Below are 21,634 nucleotides of genomic sequence, written 5' to 3'. Positions count from 1 at the left end.
TCCTGCCTAAAATACTGGAGTTTGCAGATTGCAGAATGTGGTGTCTTTTTCTGTTTTTTCATTTCTCTTTTTCTGAATCATGGTACAAATAAGTATCGCGTAAAATCATTAAAGCACTTCTTTTCTCTATATGGTGACAAGTGAGGTTATGCTGCAGCTTACGTGGGAAGTGAGCAGATCCCTTCCATGACAATGTCAGTACCAGGTTTCAAAGGTGGATGACTCTGGTGGCTGTGCGGCCGGCAGCCCCATCGTTCCCCCACATGAGAGCAGGATGCCTATGCCTGACAGAAAACATACCACAAAATGCCGCATTTCCTTGGTCCCAAAACATACTTTAATTTAAAATACTCCAGGAACCTGTACCCAAGAAAGTTATTCTTTGAATTTTCAAAATTTTAAATATTCACAAAACACAGCATTTTTAGCTCTTGTTTCAGTACGTCTCCTGGATAAAAGATTAATCATTGTCTGTAAAAGATGACTTTCTAAATCTGATATGGTCTGAGACAGATGGACAGTAGTAATGTTCCTGTCTAGGGCTCACATGCTTAACTTACTTAATATCTATATTCTAAAAGGCTAATTAGGACACTAAGGTAGGTGTCTGTGCCCTCTTTATAGTCAGTGGGAAGAGGCAGGTACTTCAGAGAGCAATTCATCCCATGGGCACCAGGAAGCTGCTAGATGGGGTTGAATTGTCTTCTGGAGTCTCTGCCTCTTCTCAAGAACTATGGAAAACCCAAGGCCATAGATAGGACTCAGGTGCTAATACAATGGTGTCTGGTTGGAATGCCTCATAGTATCCCACATGGCCTACAGTTTTTGCTTCAGAAGGTTATGAGTGTCTCAAAATCTGTGCCAAGTTGTCCAGAATTAACTCAGGAAATAACCTTTTGCTAAGAGAAGCAAACTGTAAAATTTGTTTCAAGTATCAGTTAAGATATTGTTTTGTTCTCAGGAAGAACCTTTTGTGATGGTGGCAGAAAACATACTTGGGCAACCAAAACGATATAAAGGATTTTCCATTGATGTCCTGGATGCACTTGCCAAGAATCTGGGCTTCAAGTATGAGATATATCAAGCTCCTGATGGTAAATATGGACAGCAGCTCCAAAACAGCTCCTGGAACGGCATGATTGGAGAACTCATTAACAAGGTACACAGAGAAGAAGCTGCATTTAAAAAAAAAAAAAAAGAGAAAAAAAAAGACTTTTTGGAATAGGGTACCAGGGTACCAAAGCTTTGTAAGGGGATTTAAATTCTGCCCTTCCTCCATTCCAAATTACAAGAGAATGAATTAGGATGAAAGTACCAGTGCAGAATGCTTCTGAGCTATGAGTGGTTTGAGTGTGGTGTAAACTGTGCAATTTCAGACCCTGTATACAGAGTAAGAATGAGAGAGTCTGTTCTATTTACTCCCAACTGTTCTCAAGATAATCTATATCAGTGTAAATCTGTACATTTACATAGCTGTAAGAATAAGAAGAAAGGACATGTACGTGTGTGAAAGTGAATGACTATAGAAAACAGAGAAAAAAAAGTATTCTTCTCAAAATATTAATGACTATTATTTTAATTTTTTTCATTATGTCTTTGCTACTTGTTTGTAGGTGTGAGTTTATTTAGGTCAATTCGTGGCAACGTGTTTGATAATGATAAACTGACTCCAAAATAGGAAAAAGTGTCCCTAGTAATATACCATACTGTTTTTTTAAGGACCAGAATTTAAACTGATCTCAAGATTATTAATTTAAAACAGAGAGGACCAAATTTCTTTTCTTAATTACAGTCTTGCATATCAAGAGTAAGTTAATTGAACTCCATTGAAATAAGTGGGGAAAATTCATAGCTTAGAATCTCCCGGAGAAAGAAATTAAGAGTGTATTTTGTTCATGTTCTTGCTATCTGACATGGGACAAATGTTAATCAAGAAGGAGAATCAAAGGAATTAATATTCCATGTTGCTGCCCTTTGTAGAAAAGGTTACTCTTCTGCAGTGGAGTTATTACTGAAAGTGAAAGCTTTCCCATTATCTAGTAAGTAGGCGGCTCAGTATCTGGTAAGTAGATGTTTAGAAAGAAATAGAAGCAATTAAAGCAATAGCAAATGTGTGTATGATAATGGGATATTCTTTTCTTGGTACTATGAAATATAAAGAATTTTTTACTTATTTTGCATTGACATAAGCTGTTTGGATTTCATTGATTTGAAAATGTGGTAAAAAATCCTGTTAAATTTATTTGGAAATTGCTTTCTTTGAAGCAACAAAGTATCTATTACGGCATTTTTTAAATGGTACTAGCTTTTCCACTGACTCCAAATGATCTCAAAGCAGACTTCCCTCACCTAACTTTTGCTTTACTTTCCTAACAAAATGTAGAGATAGGAAACAAAATGTTCATTCTATTTTTTGAAGAGAACTCTTTTTATCAAGATGGAACAATATTCAAAATCTAAATGCAGCTCTTTAAAAGCTTTGGGAATCTTATTTATTAACTCCTGTTTCATCTTTCATTGAGTTTGCATTTTCTTTAAGAACACTCTACATCTAAAACCTACTCATTTTAAATGTTGAGGTCAAAGCAGTTTCAGGAGCTGAGCTACTTCTACCAGTTACTAGTTTTTGCAGTCGCTTTATTCATTGTAAAAAACAAAATCTTCCCCTCAGTTGTCATATGAAATCCCTTCATGAATATGGGAAGTTGGCAATTCTGCAAGGAGACAAACAAACATTAGCTCTTCACACCTTCCTATCAAATACACAGGCTAAATAAATGCTGTTTCTTTCTTACTGCTTCAGTGCACCATGTTAATATGGTTGGGAGTTTTAGGCATCCTTTGGAAAACAAGTGAGGGATAAAGGTTAAATAAGTTTCACTCATTCTAGAGAGTAGTTAGGGTGATGCCTTTTGTTCTAGAGTACGTTGACAGGTTATGTTTCACTGCTGTGCTTTAGACCAGTGCAATTAACTACTATTCAAATGATAAAACTGAATCTGGTTTTATTTTTCAACAATTTATGTAAATTTGTCCAAATATGCTAAGTTATAGAAGGGAATGCATGGAGTCACTTGGTTCTTAAAAAGTTTCTCCTCAAGGCTCATGCTGGCCAAATTCATGGTGAAAGGAAGAGATCTCATCTGTTGCATTTGTCTCGCAGAGAGCAGACCTAGCCATCTCAGCCATCACTATAACACCAGAACGAGAGAGTGTTGTGGACTTCAGCAAGCGGTACATGGATTATTCCGTGGGGATCTTAATCAAAAAGCCTGAAGAGAAAATCAACATCTTCTCTCTCTTTGCTCCTTTCGACTTTGCGGTGTGGGCTTGCATTGCTGCAGCCATCCCTATAGTTGGTGTCTTGATATTTGTCTTGAACCGGATCCAGGCAGTCAGGGCACAGAACGCTTCCCAGCCAAGCCCTTCTGCTTCCTCCACCCTCCACAGTGCCATCTGGGTCGTATACGGCGCCTTTGTTCAGCAAGGTACTTGCTCTCTTGTAAACACCACTGACGGATGTTCAGAAATTTTCTGCCTTGGGTAAAGCATGTCAGGACATGTTAGTCTTGACCAGAACGGTCTAAAGATGAAAGAGAAGGCTCATATGGGGAGGTAATATGTTTCATCAGCCCAGCTGATGAAAAGTGGGAAGAGGTAGGTATTGGGGGGGGGGGGGGGGGGGTGCTGTGCTTTGGGGAGAGTATGTTCTGCTTTTCTGTCTCTCAGTAAGTCCAGAAAAAACACTCCTAGCAGGCTTTTGCACTTTGGGAAAATTACCATGCAATAAATAAACTACAGAACTGCTTCATTTGGAATTATAATACTTCTCCAACTCTGAAACTAGCACCTTTTCTAGTTGTTTACATTTAATTTTAGAAATGTATATGTTTTTGAACTAATGTGAGACAGTTTATCTCTTAGTTCTTTGAACTGAATAGGAAAATTACTTGTAGTCATGTAACAAGTTTTACACTCAGGAATCTCTAGGCATAGGACTAATCCTCTGGAATTCAGTAGGATTGCTACCATTAACAAAGTTACTTTTGCAAATAATTGTTTGCAAAATCTGCCCATGCAGTTTTTGTCCCATATCTATAATATTAGTACTATTCTTGGAAGGCAGGTTTTGTTGAATGCTAGCATATGGGTATGTTGTTAACTTTTTTCTACACTTTTTTCATCATAATTGCAAACTTATAAAGCTTCAGCTGGAAAATCCTTACTATTGCTTTGAAACTTGGTCCCTCATCTCGTTACGGTGCCATCCCTGATAGGTTTAAGTGCAGTAAGATATAATCAGCACAAACTTATGTTCAAGTGACTAGCATCAGCTATATGGTAAGGTTTGGTCTCCAACAACATTCAAGCATAACTGTGCTTGAACCTTACTAGAAAGAAATCTTCACGTTGTTTGAAATGTAAAGAGTTACAAGTAATGACAGTAATGCTTCAGTCTTTGCAGATTTAAATACAGCACAGATAGCACACAAACCATGAGACAGTTCTGTGGGTTTTTTGCAAATCCAAAACGGTAATTGAAAACAGAATATTACTACATTCTGAACACTGTAATGATTTAATTCCTGCATATTATTCACACTTCACCATTAAATTGTCTTTATTTAGAATATTTTTCATTTTGATCCTGAATTATTCCTAAGGCAAATATATTGAAAGATTATTTTCTGGCACAGTATCCAAGGCAAGACCCTGAGTGGAGAAAATGTTTGTAAATCATCGGTCTTAACAGAAGCAGTGCTTTTCTCACAGTGAAAGGAGAGTCTGAAGGGGAAGCAGAAATGCAGAGGGGTAGCTCCAGCAAAATTCAATGTAACAGGGCACACGGAGGGTGATTGTAAATGGAAGCTGCTGAGAGACCCTCATTTTCTCTGTTTATTTGTAGGGGGTGAATCTACTGTCAATTCTGTGGCTATGCGCATTGTAATGGGAAGCTGGTGGCTCTTCACCCTTATCGTGTGCTCTTCCTACACAGCAAACTTAGCAGCATTTCTCACAGTATCAAGGATGGATAATCCCATAAGGTAAGAGCCTCTTCTTAACACAAAGCTGGAAACCTGGATTTCACAGAAAGGTATTATCCATTTGAGCACTCATTCTTGCAAAAAAGAGATAACTGTCTAATAAAATACTCTGCTTATTTGCAGCGGCTGTTTTTCTTTTATCCCCCACTCTTTACCTGCACTCCAACAACTCCCAAGCAGTTTTGACAGGTGCATGGAGGGGACAATGGCACTTTAATTGTGTATTTTTCCAGAGGAGAGGTCTTTCATGTTATATATATTTTCCTTAAGCTCTCACTGCTTCAGCTGTCTTTATTTCTTTGTTGAACATCAGAGGGAACTGTCACCTCTAGGGAACTATATAACATTTCACTTCTCACCTTCAATGTGTAACTTTATGTTCTCAATATTTTGATATACACTGTTGTTTACACTGTTATTTGCAGGTAGGGTAATATAGGCGGTCTTTTAAAATATAAATGGCCAAAATATAAATGGCCAGATTCAGTGACATTATTTGCAGAAAAAGCTTCTTCTCAAGGAGGAAAAGATAACTGAACCTGACTCCTGGATAATAGATGTAATATAGCAGTTGTTTTATTAAATTTATATATAATTCTCTACAGTTGTGTTGGCAATATTGTGATGATAAATTACAGCTTCTGTAACAAACCCAATTTATCTTGCACCTTTGACTTCTTTCCCCTGCCATTTGCCTACTAATCCATACCCAATGAGAATATTTTCAATAAACCAGGCCTCTGAGCAGCTTGAGAGCTGCTGGTTGTTTGGTAGCAATTTGTGTGTGTGTGTGTAATTTGTTTTTCTTCAGCAAATTTAAAGGCTAAAGAATGTTTTCATTTTTTCTCTCAAGACATGGACAAAATTTCCACCTTCACACTGGCATGGAGTACTGGGAAGGCTGTTGGTCTTCCGCAGTCAGTGCTGACAGAATTAGAGCCTGATATCTCATGTTTGATCTAATGGTGATGGAGAGGAGAGGTGGTCAGATGACAGGCAGTGTAACACAGACTCTCCTCCTAGAAAATGCTTAGCCAAGGATTTTAGGTGCTAGAAAGTGGCACAATTACTCTGCTGGTCTCATTTGGGGTTGTACTGGGAAAACTGGGACTGTACTGTTTGTGCTCGGCACCTGAAACAGAGGCATTGGCACTTAGGTGAGGCTGGCACTTAAAAAACTGCTTTTGCCTTCTCTGTTGTATCTGCACAGAAGGACATAAATAAGTGCATTTCTCATGAACATAAATTTAACAGAATTTCCAGTTTTTAACTTGTGTACTTGGAGGTAACATAATGTTTTGTATGGATATAGTGTTATAATAACAATAAAACCAGCCCCAAACCATAACAAGCTTTGTTTTCAAATTAATTTTCTGTTAGTTTGGCCAATATAAGTGGGTTTTAACAGTAACATAAATAAGAACTGCAAGTAATTTCTGGAAATAACATGAGAAACTAAATAGAATAAAACTACTACAGAGTGTCTGTGAGGCCTGGCTGTAATGGGAATAAGGTTAAGCTCAATGAATAAATTGCTCTTGAAACCCAAGACACAAATAGCTATCTGGAAAGCTTGAACAATGGTCTTCTGAAAACTTTGTGAAAGTTTTAGTTCCTTCATGGCAGAAGAAATTACCTGTTTGGTCTACTGAGCACTTCCCAAAACTCAGCAAAGTTCAGAGGAGGACAGAAGTTGGGGTGAAATGCAGTGAGGAATCTGCAAAAAAAAAGACACAGATTTAAGAGCAGAACTATGAATTATTAGATGAGGCCTTTGAGGCTGAGCTATTACAACATTTACAAGGGGTTTTGATTCCCCTTCTTATTAAAATGAAAGGACATTGCTAAGAACCTTGAGGAGGAGAGAAGTTATTTGGGTAAAGGAACTGCTTGGTGTTGTTTTGGGACTTTAGAGCCCAGACATCCTTCTACTGTTAGAGATGGCAGCTGAAGAATTATAATTAAATGCCTTTCTATACCTAACAGTAGCTGCCACTTTGCAGGTTCCCGATATCACATCCCCTTGTACAAGGTGAGGATACAGAAGGAAGAAAGCACTCTACTGTGATTTGCAAACACCAGCAGAGCAATTCAAGTGCCAAAACATAAAAGTCTAAAGTAATTTAAGTTGCCATAAGGTTCACTGCCTGTGCTCCAGCTACTTGGCTACAAGGGCAAGGGTCTCCATGATGTGTTGTCAGCCACAATGTGGATTATTCATATTGCCTGGGGTGTCTAAAGTAGTCCCACATGCTTTGGCTTAGGCACCTGAATCATTCCTGAGGTAATCTGAAATGGTAGCTGTCAAAAAGCTCTTTGATTTGATTACTGGTTGCAATAACTGAGATAGTTAAGGGACTTGCTTGTCTTGGCTTGCTTATGGCTATTTTACAAAGTTTGCAGAATCTCGCCAAGATCCTACTACTCTGAGAGAGAGAGAGAGATTTGGACTAATCCTTCTCATCAAAAACTGCTAGTGCCTTAGGAGAGAGGAGATGGGGTAAAGAAATAGGTTCTCTGGAAACTCTGTTGAGCCTTCATCTATTTCTAAGCTATGATGAAGATATTTTCATGTCCCCACTCTTTAGGAGAAACATCTTATAAAATGTTGTGTCAGATTTAGAACAAATATTTTTCCTGAGAAAGTAAATTACTACCTTACATGAATGCATCGTGGCCTGGTGCCTTGGCTCCCAGTACTACTTAGCTTCAGCATCGTGTGATGTGAAATGGCTATTTTTGCCTTTCTAAATCTGCCACTCAGCTTGCCCGCATTATATCTTTCATGGACGCAGAAAAGAATACTTATGTGAAATCCATTTTTCCCACCCAAAGAGGCACAATGAGTTATAGCTGAAAATTTGTTCACCAGCTGAGAACTACCAATTCCATCTGTGTATACTTCCATTGTTAAGAAACCAACCCCCCATCTTCTCAGTAAATATGTGCTGTGATCTCACTCTCCATAGAGAAACCCTTTGGTGTTCAGTGCTGCTGCTAAATTGCCAGCAGGAGAGAAAATAGTATTATGGTGCTGCAGTAGCTGCCACATAGTTAAGATTTTCATTACAAGACCGATTTTCTTCCCAAGCCCCCTCCAAAATGCCTAATAAAAGTTGTTTCAGCATCAAAATTGACATACGTGGTCTATGACTAGCAGAATAGGAGTATGTTTGATTGAAAAACTAGGTGTCAGTCAACCCAGTGATCACTACTTCCACAATTTCACTGCAAAACAAGTGTGTCATAGAAATCATAAATGATATTTATTGAGGGAGCTTGGTGAGACATTCACTGAAGCACAGTTGAACTGTTGGAAGTCAGATTTTTAGAATTAGCATGTCAGATGAAAGCCTGTTGATGAAGGAATATATTTTTTTAAAATCTGGTATTGGCAAATCTCACAAGGCTTTTCCACCCTGCCATGAGTTTCAGGGACTGCCTGTCACTCACAGAAAGGTGAAATACTCAGAGTAGGAGGCACAGCAGAAAGCAGCTTTGATATGCTGCCTGTATTTCTGTATTTCCTGAGAGAGACTTTCTAAATCCCAAACAGGTTCCCAACTGCTTTGCTGTCCAGGTGCCCACATTCCATGTAAGAAATGTGCCTGTCTTGGACAGAACAAAAATCCTTCTCCTTGGATTTTCCCAACTCTTCAATGGTTTCGTCTCAAGCGTGATAACGAGGAGAGGCACTGGCTTCCTGATCTGGCACAGCTGCACATGCTGCCTTGCTCCTGCCGTGTCCTGTGTGCTCGTCACTCGTCCTGGTGTGACAGGGCGGTGGGAAGGGTCAGAACACGAAGTTTGAGACCCACCTCAAAACCTTGGCTCTTCAGGAGATCAAGGATAGCAGAAAATAGTGTGAACCTTCCTTGACTGTCCTCCATTTACAGTTGCTAGCAGTTGCTACTTCTGCACTGTTTTGTTCTTTAATACTGCTTCTCTGAGCCTTCTGTCCAAATTCTTGTGCTCTTCTCCTCTTCTCTCTGCCCCAACCTCACAACCAGGGAACAAAGGCAACGCTCTGGTTACCTCAGGATTTCTGCATTTGTGGAGATTCACAGGCAGGGCAGTGAATCACCAAGCAGATTTCCCAACCGCACATGGGCAGAGGAGCGAGATGTTACCCTGGTTCCAAAGGAGAAGGCATTTTTTGTGAATGTCCTGGTGGCAACCACTTTGGAGCTCAGGCTGGGAAGCCATGATCCATGTTCTAACTTTGTAAATGAGCAATTCTTAATTTTTGTTTTAAAATAGAAATCTAGGTAATGTTTAGATCCTGTGTTAATCCTTGACAAACGTGTTTAAACACAAATGATTTGTACTTATTATTCTAATATTTGCCTTCAGAACTGTATGCTGAGAAGTCTTCTAATGGGTCAGTCTGCCAAGTAACAGCTGAATTATTACATGCAAGTTTGTTCTTTCTTTTGTCTTATTACATTTTCAAACAGCCCTTGGATCTGCTGTCTGACCTTCCATTTGTAATTATGAGTTTAATTAGCAGTGACTTAACTTAACTTCCAGCTTCATTTCTTGTTAACAAGCAGACTACATGCAGTTCAGTAGCTGCACAGATATTCTGAAACTCAGGTTTAGGAGAGCTTGTCTGACAAGAGGTTCAGAATCATGCAGGAAAAATAGGACATAAAAAAGTAGGCTATTCACAAATTCAAAAGCATTTAAATTTAAGATTTTATTAAATTGATCCTTAACATTTGCACATGCTATGGATGTTTTGGAAGGCATCTGTATATATGCATTCATGAACTGCATACAAATGCATGTTATATCTGCTTTTAAGTTCACAGCTGTTGTTTCATGATTTGGGATTTCCTTAATTGTATTCTAATCCCCAAATTTCATGTGTTTTGGTGACAGCTGAAGATTTACTGCAGCTTAGTTGAGGTGATAGTCTAGCCCTTGGAAGACTTGATTGCAAATTCTTTTTCTACCACAAGCTTTGTTTGATCTTGGCAAGCTTAGCCTCCTCTCTGTCTCAGTTCTCTTTCTGTATAACACAGTAACAATTTTTTCATATCTTATATGGCACATTATCAGTTTAGCTGCTTTAAAGATGATGGCCAGAAATGACCATATTATAATAGCTCTGCGGGTATCAAAAAAGATAGATTTTCTGGGTTGCATACAAAACTGAAACAATCTCAAAATATTTTAAAAGAAAATGAGGAAAGTATTTTGAAGATGCCAGCTAGAGGGAAATGAACAAAGGTTTCATCTGCTGTAGTTAAGTGGATTTGATAAGGTTTGTAGCAAGAACCTCACAGGAATCCCTCTGTATTTGCAGTGAGTTTGCCTTGAAATTCCTTGTGTTGGAAAACAGCCTTTCTCTTGTTAATATCATGCATGGCTTTCTAAATATTTCATTAGATTTTCTTTTGTTATGTACTTTTAATTTTTACTGTTTTGCAGTGTCTGTGCAGCACCTCAGGCACGTTGGCAGGAGGCATGTATGAATGAGCATGATAAAAAATAATTATCGTGATTATTATTTAAGGCCTGTGAGCAAAAGCTTCAATCATTAAATAACTAGATTAAGTTCATCCATAAAAATGAAGGCTAAAAAAGAGTGTAAGAAAGATGCAAGTGAATGAGCAAGGACAAAAACTCAAACCTTTTTTTCTTTCCAGAACATTCCCTGTTTAGACCACATGGAAGAAATTTCATGGGAAATGCTCTGCAGCTTGTGCAGCAGGGCAGCAGTGCTCAAGGGCAGAGCTCGCCAGCCATTTCCCTTCAGGCACCATTCAGGACAGGACACTGTTGTTACCAGTGCTGGAACCCCCATTGTCTGTCTTTTTATTTCATTTTCATTGGTGGTGTTGCCCAGTGGGTGCTTCTGGGAAACCCAGGGCTTCACAAAGTCTGGAGCCTTCTAAAAAGCTTTCTGAATGTTGGCATATGCTGTTCAACCACGGTTTAAAATGGATCCTAATTACTCCTGTAATTGAACAAACAGGCAAGCATATAAGTGCAAATATTTCCCAAGGACATTTTTCTGGGAAAAATGAGAATGCACAGCTGAAATTAAGCTTGCATTCCATCTCTCCAGTTGCCATTATAAAAATGTGGCATATATTGGAGATCAATGGCAAACCAAGAGATTTGTCATTCCACACCCTCTTCATCCCTACTTTTACAACACCTATATTATAGCATCTCTTCGTTTGTTGTTGTTACTGGGAAGTTCTGTGACTTAAGTGAGTTGAGGCATTAACATGCAGATGCACGCACAGTTTAGAGAAGAAAATGATTTGGATATGACGTTAGCAAAATCTACCATCTGTGCAGGTAATAAAATGATTTTTTATTATTTTTTACTTTTGCTTTAGAAGGGTGAAAATCTAGCAAGAGCAGCAACCCTTGTGACAGCCAATGAGAATGTACAAAGATTGGTTCAAATCTGAGATTTTATATGCTGTCTCCTTCTCAGCTCAGATTGAGTTGCTTTTTAATTCAGATTTTCTCATATTAATATAGGTTACTCACTGGCTGTCCGTAAAGTAGAGTAGCTGTATGCTTTCTGCATACATTAAATCTCATTGGCCCCTGACTTCAACCTTCTTTGTTGTAGTATGTGGTTTCTTTTTATTACAAGGATAGAACCTATGGCTTATTTTGTTGGTGTTTATTTTCTATTTGACCTCTAAGGGATAAACAATACAAAATGCAGTAATAGAAGATTTTTGCCCAATAGGATATTTATATTTCTATTGTTTTTCTCTAAAGAAGCTGATTTAACATCTTATATGAACTGATAATAAAATCTAATATAACAGGATATTAAAAAGGCAAAATAATTATCACTACAGCAATTCAAACAGAGATGCCCTTAAAGCTTCAGACATTTCCCAACTATAAAGACTACCTCAACCCATTATTTTTTAAGGACAAAAGCAGGAGTAAGAAGAAAAACTTCATGGTGAATTCTGATTTGGAAATGGATTCTGGGTAAGAAACAACCATTAAGCAGGCTGGCCAGTGTGCCTGATATTTGAGTTTCACTCCTGCAAAAGCATTAAATTTTTTTCCACTATATCAAGTAGATACTTCTTTGACCTACAGTGCAAAATTACCTAACTGCCTTTTGCATGTTATTATACTACTCCATGTGTTTGCCTGCTGGCTACGTTTGCTATTCCTTTGGCCAGAAAGATACTGTTACATGCCCCTATAGTATGTATTTTTCCTAGAAGAGTATTTAAACAAAAACCCTCAAAGTGGGAAGCCAGGTAGAACCTGAAAATATATAAATACTTCTTGGCACTTGCTAGTGAAACAGCTGCCTGGAAAATAAAACAAAACAAAAAAAAACCCCTGTAAAATTACTTGTATTTTATATCATTTATCTGTGCTGGTCAGAGTCATTAGTGTAACAGTGGGCCCTATTATGAAAGTCATGCAGGTTTTTCTGTTATGGAGTAATACAGTGCATATTTCTGCATAGGTTTTCAAAGCATCCAGGGTCAGCACGTCTCTCTTTAAGCATCCCTGCAGCCACAACAAGCAAGTAAATTGCATTTGCAAAACTACCAATAATTAGTAAGCATTTTATCACAGGAAGCTAATTCCTGTGAAACAACGAGGTGAAGTTGAAAGTAGGTGTACCTACTTAGAAGAAATGAAAATTGCACTTTCTTACTTGCTGTCAGCTCAGGACGTATATGAGCTTCCAACTCTGCTAATCTGTTCCATATTTTGGGACTTGCTTCATTTGCTCATGTAAAAAAGTCTTCTCACCTTGGACAATTCTTCACCAATATCTCCATGTGAGCAGTGGTTCTGTCATTCTCCTACAATGGTTGTTCAGCACCAGAATTTCTCACCCACCTGGCAGCAGAAGTAATTTTCCCACCTTCTGTTCATTACCATATATTCACTGTCAGCAGGCTGACTGCGAGTATAAGGAACATAAACTGAATTGTTTATTTTTTTAGATTATTTTGGATGGAGGGGGGAGAGGGGAAACAAAGGAAGTTTCAAGCAGGGGCAGATGAAGAATGCTTGCCAAGCCATTCTCCTAGAGTAGCGGTTGATCAGTTAACACTGACCAGTGTCACCATGCTGTGGCCAATCCTGTGCTCCATTTAGATGATCCGTCCTTCACATTGCAAGGTTTGAATTAATAGCTTGCAATAAAAATTAAGTCATGATCATACCTCCTATAGCCTAAAAGTTCCGTTCATACAACCAATTCAAAAGCTGATCTCTTGGAGGAAAGCTCAAAAGCCATTCTTTCAGAGACTAAAGACTGAGCATGCCTATGCTGTAGGCTCTGAGGTTAAGAATTTCAGTTTTGGTGAGCTCAGTGCACAGTCATCTGTTTCATGTTGTGCTGATGAAATCAGCCATAAATGAAGAAATCAAACTTTGTATGGGATAGCTGGGGTACAGGCATGTGTCTTTTTGCCAGCTCTGCTGTGGACACAGGAACTTCAGTTAAGGGATGACACAAACTGCTTTGTGCTGTAACATCTTAAATTACGTGAGCTAGATTCATTGGTGTTGTGAGGAAGATTTATTTTTGATTCTCTGATTTTTTTTTCTCTCATGAATTTGTACAATTCCCATGTATTTGTAGTAGGCATGCATATTTAGTCAAATGGTTGCACTACTCTCTCATAATAGCTCAGAAAAAAAAAAAAGCTTTTGATTTTCTACGTCCTGAAAGAGCCCTTGCTGAGGTTGTAACAGCTTCTTACAATTTCTTCGTATTGTTCCTCATGTTAAGACAGTTTGCGTCTATGTCTTTGATACAGTCTCTTTCAGGAGTTCCCAGTCTTTCTGTAGTCCTATATCCTGTAAATCAACTTCCCAAGAGACTTTACTCCAGTTCCTGAAGTCTGTTGAGGTCCAGTCTCTTGAAATCCATTATTTTTATGTTGTTATTCTTGCCTTCCCCGCTGCGCCCTCCCTTCAGGATAGTGAGCTCCGCCATCTTGCAAACACTTTTAATCTGGTTACTTCTCTCTTTGACATTTTCATTCAAATCTAAAATAGCCATTCCCCTTACAAATGTCTCCATGATAGAAGATCATTCTTTCTGACACCTTAAACTCTCAACACCTTGAATGATACACAGGATGGTATTTCAGCTTCTGAAATAAAAGTTGTTCCAATACGTTCTAAAATGTTTATAGACTGTCTTGCCGTGAGGTGGAAAACTCTAAACTTGCCATTTAAAGAAAAGGCTTTAAAAACTGAATATCCTCATAAGGAGATTTAGAAACTATTCCTGATTATGTCAGAAAAAGAAAAAAAAAAAACAGCAAATCACACTTTCAATAGATGCAAGTTATGGGTGTTCAGTGGGGAAAGGAGCTGGGAGTTCTTAGTTTCCCTGGAAACTAAGATGCTACTGTTTATTACTGTGAGTGCTTTTCTATTAGTTCTTAGTTCCTGTGTTGCAAAAGATTTTCTAGAGGGAAAGAAAACTTTCCTGGAAATAGTACTGCATTGGTAAGGGAAGGATTGTATACGTTCTATTTCCCGGGCTCATCTTCCTTACTAAGTAATGTCTCTTCTGCATATGTGCCTCCATATAATATATAATACAGGACTGTTTGCAGACTCATCTGGAGATGAGGGAGAGAATGGTGTTGCCTTAGAAAAGCTATTTTGATACAGCTGCCAAAGTTCCATTAACAGAAATGTAATCACATGCGCTAAAGTTGTTTGCCTTCTAAACCATTAAAACCAGCCTAGGAGAATAAGCTACAGATTTAATTTAATTGATTTATGAATAGTCATATCTATCTAAAAAAGAATAGAAAACCATCAGTCAGAATGGGGTGGATGTTAACTACGATGTTTCTTTCATATGGCAGTAATGCAATTTCCAAGCTCATATTTCAAGGTATGTAATTAGGCTACCCAATAAACTAATTAATCTCAATATAAGGAACAGCTAGTTGGTTTTGATGCGGTGCTGTCAGTGTTTCTAATGTGAGGTTTGGTATTCAGGCAAGTATTGTGTTCAGGCTGAGGAGAGAAAGGCAAAAGGGTAAGGTCTCTTTTTCTGTTTACCTCGTACATCAGGATGAGGTGGGAAGTAAACTGTATACCAAGTGCTTGCAATCTGTGTCCTCTGAGAAACAGGCAAGTGGGCTTCCAAACTTTAAAATATGCATATGCAATGCATGCACTTTAGACATCAATAATAACTGATGAATGCTATATGTACTTTCAGTATTAATGAAGAGCCCTATGTTTTGATTTCCCAGGAGTACCCAGCACATGTTCTAGCAATCAAGATGCCTCTTCAGAGCCCTTCTGTTCTCTTCTTTCTGTCAACATCGATAGCTCCTGCTTTACTCCCTGTGGTAAGGGAAGGGTGTGAAGCTGTTTTCCAGCATCACTTTGTATCTCTGACAGTTCTGAGCCATATGAACTCATCCAGCCCCTCCACTCTGGCTGTGACACTGCTGACATTGGTGCAGGCAGCAGCCCAGAGCTTTCCACGCCGAGATCCTCGTTCTCGCAGCATGTGACAGCTCCTGATAAATCAAAACTTAATAAAGAGTTAAGTAGGACCTTATCCCACACTGGGATTTCATAGACTTTAATGGAACTACTCACAGTATAATGATATCCTAACAGTCATTGTATAAAGTACTGCTCGCCCTGAGTAAGGACTTTATAAGCCAGCACCAAGATGCCAAGCTTATCCATTCCCCACTCCATTTAATTAAAAACCTACTCTTTGTCATCTGAGTGCAAAACAGAACAGCAGTGGTATCAGTACTTATAATATCAGTTGAGAAGGAAGAAAGCAATTTCTTCCCTCTCGATCTTAATCATTAATCTTCATTACGATTTTTAGCTTCTGAATGTGAGTGGTAGAAGACACCAGCACAGCAAACAATTTAAAGTGCATCTGCATAAATAATAGAGGTGGTTTGTTATTTTCATTATAGGTAAAAGCATGTGTCAGTTGCCAGATGTGTTTGATTCATACAATACGATTTTCTTGCCAACTCTATGATATGTTTGATTTAGGTGAATTGACTAAAACCTGCTGCTGGGACTGAGTTGCTGTTAAACACCAGCTGCAGTTTTTATTTTAATTAATAATTTAAAGAGTAGAATACCTTGCTTTAATTAATAGGTTAACCCTTCAAGCTACTCAGAGAAACATCACATTGGCAAAGTGGTTTAAAAATAAAGCAAGAAAATATTCAAAGGTAGTCCAAATGATGTATTTCTTTCCCCCAAACATGCTACAAGCTTTTAAGGTGTTTTCATCTTTTCTTCTTTGCATTTTAATTTCCTCCTCACTGTTGAATGGAATATGGAGTGTGGGTAAAGGAACCAAGCTAACCCAGATTTTTTAGCAGGACTGATTATTCTGGATTTGCAAGATGAACAGCAACTGCTCATAGCTGCTATGAATCCCATTCCAGGCTTTTAACTGAATCTGCGAACATCTTACATACGTGCTGTTGTACCAAAACTTTCCTTGATCCATTCTGAAAATCTGCCCAGTCATGAAGTAGTTTAAATGTGGATCTGCGCATACAAATTAAACCTCCAGCTTTTGAAAACTTGGGCCTGCACCTTAAAAGAAAACTCTAATGTGATTACTCTGAATGTCTCTCTGTCTGTCTACTACTTTCCATTGTTAAATCGCAAACATAGTGGCCAAACTGGTTAATATCTCAAGGGTATTAATTTGTTAGAAATATGGAAAAAAGGGGTGGTGAAGAGGTGTCTTATAAACGCTCCTTGTAAATGTAAAGGAAAGACTGCCTTCTGACTTCACTCCCTCAATTCGGCATCAGATAAACTCATACGCGATCGTAAATGCCCACAGCCATCAAAGAAACTTCATCCAGAGATCACAAACTATGGAGGGCCAGTGGATCCAGCTTTGAGATGCAAATCCTTGGGAACTAGCTTCCATTGCTACCACTATTAATGGAGTTATTTGTTATGCTATTGTTTGTTTTTGAAAACATTTTCAAGCAAAGTAATCATAACTTCTACTGTAAGGACCATCATGTTTTCTTTACCATATGATAACAATGCAGAAGATATAGGACATCCAGAAAGAAAACATTTATTACAAATAAGCAACCAAAGAAACCCCTAGTTAATGGAAAAATCAGCAATCTAAGTGACTTATGCTCTTATTGCCCGGAGGAGGTCTCGAGAAAAGGAGAGTTGGAAGTATAGTTAGAAACATTGGACTGGCAATCAGGAGATATTTAGCTTATTTCTAGCTGTTTAACAGATTTCTTTATGTGCAGTGCTGGAGCACAGCCAGCGTCTGCTCTAGGCAAAATGAACTTCTACAATCCAGCGACAAGTCAAGTCACACTCATGCAGATCACTGCAGATGACTGGAGTTGCTGAGGTGGTCCTGAGGGCATCGTTTAGAAATAGCAATGGATAGGAATAACCAGAGGTCTAATTTTGTTTACAGAAGAACCTGTTTTACTGATGATGATGAGAATCCAGTTTGATTTTTGGGTCCAAATTTGAGTCTCGCAGCCAGAAAAACTATTAAGTCTTTTTTTGAAAATGGGCATGTTTCCTAAATAAACCACTGGAAGATACTAAGAAGTTCTGTGAGTAACAGGACACAGCCTACTTTTATGGATTTTTGTCCTACATTCCCCACATTTTGACTTTAGCAAAAATGCTGCAGATTATTCTGAAATCAGTAAAGCAAAAGTCAGATTTCAAGTGATGGTAGTAGAGCGTATTTCTGCTGCATCTCAGACTCTTAGAAAGTACACAAAGCCTACAAATGTTTTGCCAACACAATGTGTGTAGCTAGTAATTAATTACTATTAAAATCATAAACATGACAGTGTATCATTTATTAATAGCTCGACTGCCTTCACATTTCAGTGGGTATATGTACCGTTGGTTCCCTTCTTTTAAAAATTAATCATGCAGTAGCTGTGCAGGAACAGAGTCCCAGTAAAAAATACTCAATCTGCAGTGAAATTTTTGCTGTTGGGAGTTTAGAAGACAGTTTAGTTTAGCTTTCTTGTCTTTGCCTTTGCATATAGGAACTGAGGCTAGTGGAAGTTGTTTCAAAGAAATGAAATCATTGTAGAGGCTGTACAAGTTTTCTGTTTCTAGTGCTTTGTGTACATATTATTTGGCTATTTTGTTTTGCCTTTTTCTTGCTGTTTATACTTTTGTCTCCTATCCTGGAAACCCTTGAGCATGCGCTTTTGTGTGCATGAATAGTTTCACTGACCTCAGCACCACTAGTCTACCTGTTAGATATGCTAGGTAAGCTAAAGAAGAAATTTCTTTGGGGCAGCAGGAGAGAGAGGGTCCTGATCCTATGCTGGAAGGGTGACAGAACTGTTGCCATCACACGTGGCACAGGGGACATGTAGCAAACCTCCTCCTCCTGTGGCAGAAATAAAGCTGGCTTTAGCTTCCTTCCCCCATTCTGTAAATGAATATTGCATTTTGCTTTTGGTTGCACCTAATATAGGGCAGTGAGTCCCAGCCCAGACAAGGGCTCATAGATGCCACCACACTGCAGCAATGACCATTATCATCATGAAAACAGCTGCTGCAGTGCCATTACCTGCTGGAGAGTTCAATCACTGTTTGATTTAACTATAGGAAAAATATGTCGTTGACATGGCAACATGTTCTGTGACACATGTCAATTGATTGGCTCTTCCACTGGAGGAAAGTCCCTGCCTCTTTAAAATCATGTGTAGCAGCCGTTCCTGCACCACTGATGATGACAAGTGCATACATAGCTGTAACTGTCTGCGTGGTTTGTCTCCTGTGATTTGGAAATGTTTAGTCCTGGTGTGAAAGGCTGCAACTCCATTGATTCAGTGTAGTTTAATCTGTCAGTGCTTATGGCTTTCCTTGTCGAAACTCCCATGAGGTTTTTTCTGTCAAGGCTTTTGTTTAGAGTAAAGTGGATGGTATTTTTCATGGACAGCTGATGAAATGAGTTTTATATGGACTATAGAATGATATATTTGCTGGTGAAGGACTTGATCCTGCAAAGTATATGCTAAGCATACAAGTACTGCTGTTGATTTCTAGAGGACTACCTCTATCGGTAAAGTTAAGATTTTGCTGAGCGTATTTGCTGGAGAAAGCTGTTGTTCTGCACATTGGCGCACTGAGACAGAATTAAGAGCATTTAAAGTGATTTGATTTGCAGTGAAATGGAATAATGCAGAATTTGATCATGTCACTATAGAGAACTTGGCAATTGAATGATTTAAGAGCTCAGCTTGATTATTCATAATTTCAGAGAAAGTCAAAGAGAGGCACAAATTAAAACCATGGACCTAATTCTTCTGAAGTCTAGACGTGGAGATAAACTTGCTTTCATTTTAATATTCTCTGTACTAAGGCTGCTGCCATTCTAACAATACTTTGAACAGTTTTATTGGCCTCACTAAGAATAATTTTTCAAGTGGCCCGTCTTTTAGTTTATGTATCTTACATGCCATTCAACACACACTAGTAACATTCCTATATGGACTTGGAACAAATGTTGGAAATTTATAGAAATATGTCATAATACTTTTTTTTTTTTTGGATGAGTATTTACTTTTTAGGCTCACAGGTGCTAAATATAGGTCAATTCTCATGTTATCTCATTATTCAGCTAATATATCCCTCTTTCAAGTATAATTGAAGGCTTATTAAGTATTGGTTGCACTAACATTTAGGGACACTAACTGCTATTCTTTCTTCCATTTTTCAGTGGGCTCCTGCTTTTGTAACTTGGATTCAGGAAGACAGTGAAACTTTTCACATAAGTCTCCCAGTCAATGAGACTGTCATCCCCTAGTGGCAATTTATATCCATAACAGATGGATTTTAATCTTTTTTTTCCCTGATCTTCAACCAGTTAAACTATTCCACTTGGGTAAACTATCTCTAGAGAGTGTCTTTACATGGAAGTTTGAACTCAGTTTCACATGTCTTAAGATATGCTTTACCTACTCATAAATTTTACTTAAAAGTGAAGATCCAAAGTACAAAGATTGTTCATCTGTGAACAAAGGACCGAGGCTTAAATCCTTTGCCTTGCTGCTTTACAAACAGATATGAAAAATAAACAAGACTCAGGTCAGGACTCAGGTTCTGAACAGAAGGATCTTCTGCTCATGTAGAAATTACCACCACACTACCACCCAGAACCTTGATTCAGCTTTGCAGACTATTTTCTCACTGGAGACACGTACAAATGAGAAGCTGATTCTGCAAAGCTTGCTTGGCTTCTAAGTCCCTCTCTCAGTGGATGGACTGTTGTGGTCACCAACAATAAACACCATTTTCTCATTTGTTCTCATTGTCATGGCAAATACATCCATGGAGGGTGGAGTTCTGAGCAGTTTTATGTCTCAAAATGTGAACACTTTTCTGCAGTACACAGTAGGCAGAATTCTCTTTCAACTCATTGCTTTCCACTGGTGATAACTTTATCAAATAAATCTCTTTTCAGATATGATTTTATATTCTAGGTTTCAGCTCATTGGTATTTCTTGGGCTTGTACTGGTGGTATAAGGTTGTCAAATCAATTCAACTATTTTTAATTTTTACTTAGACATTTAGTGGGTTTACTTTTTTCCCAATGTGTAAAGCATGTATTTCCCTCTCGTATATCCTGTTGAGAAAACAGTTATAGTTAGGAACTGTACTTATATTTAATTCTGTAGGCATCATGAATTCCCAGCTTTTGGAAAAGAAGTTTAAAAGAAAATAAAGTAGCTTCAAGGTATTTAAAAAAAAGAAATTTACGACTTGTACCATACGTTTTATGTATGCGTTTCTAAGGCTTCATTTAGGCAGAGCAGCTGAAAAAGTCTCATGATGTCTGGGCTGCTGTATCTTGATGGCAACCATCACCTAAAATATTACACTGCATTGAGCAAAAATCTCAGGGTACCGGATTCCTTAGGTAAAAGAAGAACATAGCTTTCTCTGCCAAATGTGGAAAAAGCAGTAAATTTATTTTACTGCCTGTATATGACTTAGGGATTAATATTAATTAAGAAAATGAATTCATTTTAGTTGCAAGGAATTATTTCTATCTTATTGTTTGACAAAACATATGTAGTGCTGTGAAGGGAGAGGTTACTCTGAAGTGTACTCACAATGTGGGAGGACGAGGGTAGAGTGCTGATCACTATTTCTTTGTCTAACATTAAGCTTTATTATTCCTAATGATATATGTGCAGACAAATGAACAGGTACTAAGCATGAAAAATCTTCATAATTTTTAAATAATACTGTGGATTCAGAAATGCTGAAATACTGTTTTTCCATAAATAGTAGCAGACTGGAAAAATCCCCAGTTTTACAGTGCCAGAACATGGGCAGTTGTGAGGGCTAAGGAGAAACTACCTCTAAATCAAAGAGCTGTCAGGATTTTCCCATTAAGGTTTTTCTAAGGCTGAATTCAAGATAAAATGCTACATTCATTACTGTGATGTAAAAGATCATTACTGGATGACATCATGGTGCCAGCCGATTGGCCTCTTTACAGTAACAGACTTCACACACACAAGTCCAGATGTGCAGCTTGCTATAAACTTTTAAAGAAATGAACAGTAGT

General features: G+C 38.2%; 1 protein-coding gene across 1 annotated transcript in view; it reads left to right on the top strand.

Moving 5' to 3' along the window:
• Positions 1 to 21,634, top strand: part of GRID1 (glutamate receptor, ionotropic, delta 1) — a gene marked incomplete at its 5' end in the record, with an annotated part of 38,689 nt that overhangs the window by 1,203 nt on the left and 15,852 nt on the right. The window contains 3 exons of the mRNA XM_009700765.1: positions 962 to 1,159; positions 3,164 to 3,488; positions 4,907 to 5,045. Coding sequence (XP_009699067.1) covers positions 962 to 1,159; positions 3,164 to 3,488; positions 4,907 to 5,045 — 662 coding nt within the window. The remainder of the gene's footprint in view (positions 1 to 961; positions 1,160 to 3,163; positions 3,489 to 4,906; positions 5,046 to 21,634) is intronic.

The sequence above is a fragment of the Cariama cristata genome, unplaced genomic scaffold (genome assembly GCF_000690535.1).
Source record: "Cariama cristata isolate BGI_N322 unplaced genomic scaffold, ASM69053v1 scaffold12285, whole genome shotgun sequence".
NCBI lineage: Eukaryota > Metazoa > Chordata > Aves > Cariamiformes > Cariamidae > Cariama > Cariama cristata.
The sequence above is the reverse complement of the archived record's forward strand: the minus strand, read 5'-3'. Positions and strand labels throughout refer to the sequence as shown.